At 38.2% G+C, this 5,894-nt stretch overlaps 1 protein-coding gene across 1 annotated transcript in view; it reads left to right on the top strand.

The window, feature by feature from the left end:
• The window catches only part of TIMM17A (translocase of inner mitochondrial membrane 17 homolog A (yeast)), a 19,633-nt gene that overhangs the window by 4,656 nt on the left and 9,083 nt on the right, over positions 1-5,894 (top strand). The window contains exons 2-3 of the mRNA XM_006890540.1: positions 2,915-3,014; positions 3,142-3,205. Coding sequence (XP_006890602.1) covers positions 2,915-3,014; positions 3,142-3,205 — 164 coding nt within the window. The remainder of the gene's footprint in view (positions 1-2,914; positions 3,015-3,141; positions 3,206-5,894) is intronic.

Genomic DNA, 5,894 nt, shown 5'->3' with positions numbered 1-5,894 from the left:
GTGGTGAGTCTTCATCTTACATACTTAATGCATGCTATTAGGAGAGTACAGTCCTTGGAAAAAGACAACATATTTGGAAAAGTAGAGGGTCAGTGAAGGAGAGGAAGACCCTCATATTTGACTAAACGTTGCTTAAGCACAACAGAGGTTGTGAGGGTGGTGGAGGGTTAGGCAGGGTTCCATTCTGCAGTGCATAAATCAGTGCCAGCTTGATGGTACATAACAACAAATGGCAGTCTCATGTTGAATACAATGTATTCATCTGGGAAGAAAGACATTTTGAAACTTGATATGAATATACACTTTCTTCTCTGCCCAGCATTAAATGCACACTTGACAACATGGACTAGAGATGTAAATAGAGCTTTAGCAGTTTTAACAATTTTGTTATGTGTCCACATAGAACTTTCCTTGTTTGCTTTTGCCTAGACCACTGTAGCTGAAAATACTATTCCTGGGCTCAGTCTAGGTTACTGATAGACTCCCCCTCCCCCTCATCAGAGGGAGGGGCTACTAGTTCATTTTCCTTTGCCTTCTCTTTATTTCCTACTGGATTTACCATTTTCAAGAAAGTTCCTTAATCATTTCTAGAAGTTCAGAGCAGTGCTTCTTGAACTTTTACTTTGTAATCCAGTTACTGTGAATCATGCTAAAAAATAAGCTTTTGATTCATTAGGTTTGGAGTGGGACCCAAGAGTCTGCATCTCACAAACTTCGGTGTTCCTGATTTTGCTAGTCATTGGCCCAGATTTGGGCAGCAGATCTCAAGCAGCCTGCTGATAATTGAGTTATCTATTGCATGGGATATGCTGTGTTTTAGTTGATGGGATCCTTACCTTCCATGTGGAGCACCCAGGAGGATGTTTGTGCCTGTGTTTTCTCTGAGTCACTGAACCTCATGGTCAGCCTCTACCAGCTGTAATGGAGGTTTTTGCATGTTGCTACATTGCTGAACAGGTTTCAGTGAAACTTCCAGGTTATTAGGGATGAGGAGAAAAGGTCTGGTGATCGACTTGCCTGAGTTGTCTGGTCAAAGCCTTTGCATCACAGTGGCTGGCTCCCCAGTTGTGGAGGTGACATTAGACCAGGCAGCTTTTCATTTTGTTGTGCATGATGTTGGGTACCAGCTCCAGGGCAACTAACAACAACTGCATGAGAAAACTACTCTTTACATGGTCCTGATTTCTGTTCTTAAAAAGGATGTGGCATTTAATTTCATACCTGCTGCTGATGAGTTGATTCTAACTCATGGTGCCTCTCCGTTGGGTTTTTAATACTGTAAATCTCAATGGGAGGAGACTGCCAGTGTTTCTCCCAGAGTGGATGACGGGTCAAACTGCTGACCTTTCAGTTGGTGGACAAGGACACCATACACCATGCTGTCAGGACCTTGCATTATTGCCTGGTAAAATCACCTTTATTGGAAGCAACAGAATACATGGGAATCATGTTTATGTGAGCACGTCAATAGCCTGTAAGTCCAGTATAGATAGCATCTGTCCTTTGGAATATATACCTTTTTATTTATTTTTTTTTTAAATCAATAGTGATTTGAGGGGAAAGCTCTAGTTGCATAGTCAGCAGGGAGTTTTGCTGCTGACTCTCAGGCTGTCTCTGGAGATTTGAATCCACCTGGGGCTCCTTGAGAGAAAGATGGGCTGCCGTTCCAATTCAGAGCAGTGAGTAAGAGATAGTGAGTGATCTGAATATGAATTTAACTACTCACAGACTGTTATATGCCAAGCTCGAGTCTGACCAGATTACGCAAATTTCCGTTTTACAAGTATTACTGTATACGGATCTCTGGTGGCCTAATGGCAAGAAGGTGCACTGCAATCCTGATGGCATGCAGTTCAAATCCACCAGATGCTCTTTTGGAGAAGGAAGGGCAATCTCCTTCTGTGCCAGTCAGATCCACCTTGACAGTACATGACAAAAAAAAACCAACAAAACCCAGAAAACAAACAAGTGTTGTTTTATGCAACAATGAAAGAATTTTTTTAATGAGAAAAGCGAACTGGAAGGTAGGGTAGGGAGGAAAATGTGCAACAATGAATGAATGGAAATCCAAGTTCTTGGTAAACTTTCATTAAAATCTCTAAAGAAAATTAAAAACAAAACCAAAAAACCAAGTGTTATATGCCATTGAAGCTGGTTTTACAATTTGATCATTGGATATGAATTAAGTATTCCACTGAGTTAAATGCAACTGGAACAAAAATTCCAAGCACTTATTCAAACTCAGTAACCCAGAATGAATTTCATACTTTAAGACATTATGTGTGTTTTCTTGTATTAATTTTAATGAATGTTTACAGAGACTTTGGATTTGTGTGTTTTCTTTTGTGTATTAAGTCTTCCTTCTTTGGCTCTCAGCCTTAAATTATGCTCATCATGGAGTCTTTAATCCCAGGGGACTATCAACATGATTGGTTAGAACATAATTTCCTGTGTATGCCTTTGATTTTGGCAGAGTACCCAGTATAAGATACAGTTAGCAATCTAAATGAACTCCCCTCTTAAGATTAAAGTTGTGGGCGGGGAGAAAAGTACAACAATGAATGAATGGAATTCCAAAATCTCTGTAGATGTTCATTGAAATAAAAAAAAATAAATAAAATAAAATTTTTTTAGAAAAAAGAAAAGAATAAGGTTGTGAAAAACAAATGTATTCAAATTTTGCAAATCAGAGCAATATAAAAAATAAAGTATGGTTGTAACATAATTTCCTTTATTTAGATGATTTGTTACTAAAAAGATACAAATATGCTTAGAAGGCTTTTTTTATTGTAATCGTTTGGCCAATGTTTTTTGCTGTAGTGGGCCTTGAGTTAGAATTTCTTTAATAATTATCATACTGTGGATGCAAAAAAGGAATAATGGATCTCCTTTTTTCCTTTTTCTTGTTTCTTAGCCCCTGGCGAATCGTGGATGACTGTGGTGGTGCCTTTACAATGGGCACCATAGGTGGTGGCATCTTTCAAGCAATCAAAGGTTTCCGTAATTCTCCTGTGGTAAGTGGGTGAATGATTTTATCATCAAGCTTCAATTAAGTAACTCCACATTGACCCTATTGTAAATGTGTTCTATTTTTGACACAATGTATTTTGGGTTACTTCCCTTTTTTTTCCTTCCTTTTAGGGTGTCAGCCACAGACTACGAGGGAGTTTGACAGCTATTAAAACCAGGGCTCCACAGTTAGGAGGTGAGCAAGACTTCTCCATTTGTGCTGCAGACTATTTTCCCTATTTATTTGAAGACAGATCTCTTTTCTTCTTGTTGAGATTATTACACCAATTGGTGATTTTCATTCTCTGACAGTGTGTCCCAAACTATAATAATGCTCTGTTTTCTTGGATTATAATTTACTTAAAACAAAACAACTTATTTAAAAAGGTACCTTCAGTTGCATCCATTTGAAAGTTTTGTCTGTATCCTTCAAACTCTTGATGTCTTCTTCTTCACCCCTGTCCAGAAGGAAGACAGCAAGCGTACTTCAGCATTTCTTTCCCTTGTTTTGGCCCCTCTACACTCAGGCTCTCTTCTGATACTTATTTTGGTCTTCTTTTTTTTTTTCCTTTGGTCTTTTCTTTTTTCCTTGTCTTTGCTTTTTTTATGGCTGATGTCTTTTTTTTCCCCCTTTCCTTACTCTGATCTATTTCTCTTTATTTAAAATTTATGTTGATTTACATACAATATTCATATACATTGTGTTTCACACTTTCTTTTCATTCACATTATGTTTCATACAATCATTCCCATATATTGTATTTTGTAAAATTGATCACAGTTCAACTATGTCTTTTTTTTAATTATTAATTTTAATGAACGTTTACAGAGACTTTGGATTTCCATTCATTTCTTGTTGCATTTTTCTCCCTGCCCCTCCCCCCCAAGTTCACCCTTCTCTTTGAAAAGCAAAAGAAAAATTCTTTCATTGTTATACAAACACCACCTCCACCCGCCTGCACCCCCCCCACTATGCAGTCTTCATTCTGAACTCTTGTCTTGACAACAATACTTAATCATATCCTTTTAAACAGTTCTCTCCCTCACCTGTTTTCAATGCAGTATACATTATTTATTCCCTCTTTGTCAGTCTTCCCCCAACTCTGATGTCAGTCCCGTCTTACGACAATGGCTCTGTGCAATATTTGTCCTTTTGTTACTGCAATATTTCACTCAGCATAATGTCCTCCAGGGTCATTTTGTGTAATATTTCATGAGTTCTTTGCTTTTTTTTTTAATTTTTTTTTTTTTAGCATTTCTAAGGATTTTATTGTTGTCCTGGTCCAACACCACAGTAAAAAGGGACCTGGAGCTCCAGGCCTGGTACCATGTGTCACCACAGCAAAAACATTACCCACATCAACATGTTCCCACCCCACCCCCAGAGCTACTCACAAGATAAATATGTGTTACAAATTTTTTTAAAAGAAAAAAAAGAATAAATTAATAACTTAAGTGATTAGGCACCAACAGTGATTTGAGAAATTAAACATTTAGAAGTTCTTTGCTTTTCATTGCAGTACAGTATTCCATTGTGTGAATATACCACAGCTTCTCTATCCATTCGTTTGTTGATGGACACTTAGGTTGTTTCCAACTCTTTGCTATTGCAAATAAAGCCGCAGTAAACATGGGTGTACATATATCTGCTTGGGTGGCAGTTACGGGACTTTAGGATAAATTACCAGTAGTGGAATTGCTGGGTCAAATGGTTTTTCTATTTGCAAATTTTTGAGAAGCCGCCGTACAGCCTTCCATAGTGATTGCACCATTTTTATACTCCCACCAACAGTGAGTAAGGGTTCCAGTTTCTTCACAACTTCGCTAGCATCTGTTGTTTGCTGCTCTGTTAAATTTTGCTGTTCTTACTGGGATGAGATGATATTCAACTATGTCTTTTCAGGTCCCTCCTGATCGTTCACATTTCCTTTTCTTCCTCCTACCCAAAAGATTGTGTGAACTTATGATTTCCCCCCTACCCACTCTCACCCCTCTGCTCCCTCCCCTTCTCTTGAACCTACATGCGTCTTTTACTATTTGTCCTTCTAGTTTTACAATAATGGTCTTAGGCAGATTTTGTCCTTATGAGACTGAGTTAGTTCAGATGCTCTTCAGTCTTTCCCAAATTATGTATCATTTTTTCAAAATCATTGCTCCTGAGTACTGCATAGTATTTCTTCGTTTGAGAGTACCGTGTTTCTAAGTCCATTCATTTGTGATTGGACATTGGGCTGTTTCCATGATCTTGTGGTTGTGAATAACAGTGCTGTGAACATAGGTGTACAAATCTCCATTTGTGTCTCAGATTTAATTTCCTTGGGATATAATCCTAGCAGTGGAATAACGGAGTCATATGAGTTTTTATATTCAGCTTTTTGAGGAAATGCCAAACAGCTTTCCAGAACGATTATACTGTTTTACAGTCCCATGAACATTGTATGAGAGTTCATTATCTTCACATCCTCTCCAACATTTCTTGCTAAACTTTGCCACTGCTACTGGAGTGAGGTGGTATCTCATTGTGGTTTTGATTTGCATTTCTCTTCTTGCCAGTGATTTTGAGCATTTCTTCCTGTGTCTTTTGGCCATCTGAATGTCTTCCTCTACGAAAAGTATGGCTGGTGACTTTGATGTCATCCCACATCTTGTAACACATTCCGTTATTAGTGTTCAGTGCATCAAGTCTATTTTTGAGGTTATTTTTAAATTTAGGAGGGATCAACTTAAGATCATATTTTGTGTTTTAGGAACTTGTTTCTGTTTTCTTCAGTCTTAATTTGAGCTTGTTGTTATGTGCCGGCGAGTCGTTTGTGACTCATAGCGACCCTACGTACAACAGCCCTAAACCCTGCTCTATCCTGTGCCAATCGCATTGCCTCTGACAC

The sequence above is a fragment of the Elephantulus edwardii genome, unplaced genomic scaffold (genome assembly GCF_000299155.1).
Source record: "Elephantulus edwardii isolate Elephantulus edwardi_28Jun2011 unplaced genomic scaffold, EleEdw1.0 scaffold00090, whole genome shotgun sequence".
Classification (NCBI taxonomy): domain Eukaryota; kingdom Metazoa; phylum Chordata; class Mammalia; order Macroscelidea; family Macroscelididae; genus Elephantulus; species Elephantulus edwardii.
The sequence above is the reverse complement of the archived record's forward strand: the minus strand, read 5'-3'. Positions and strand labels throughout refer to the sequence as shown.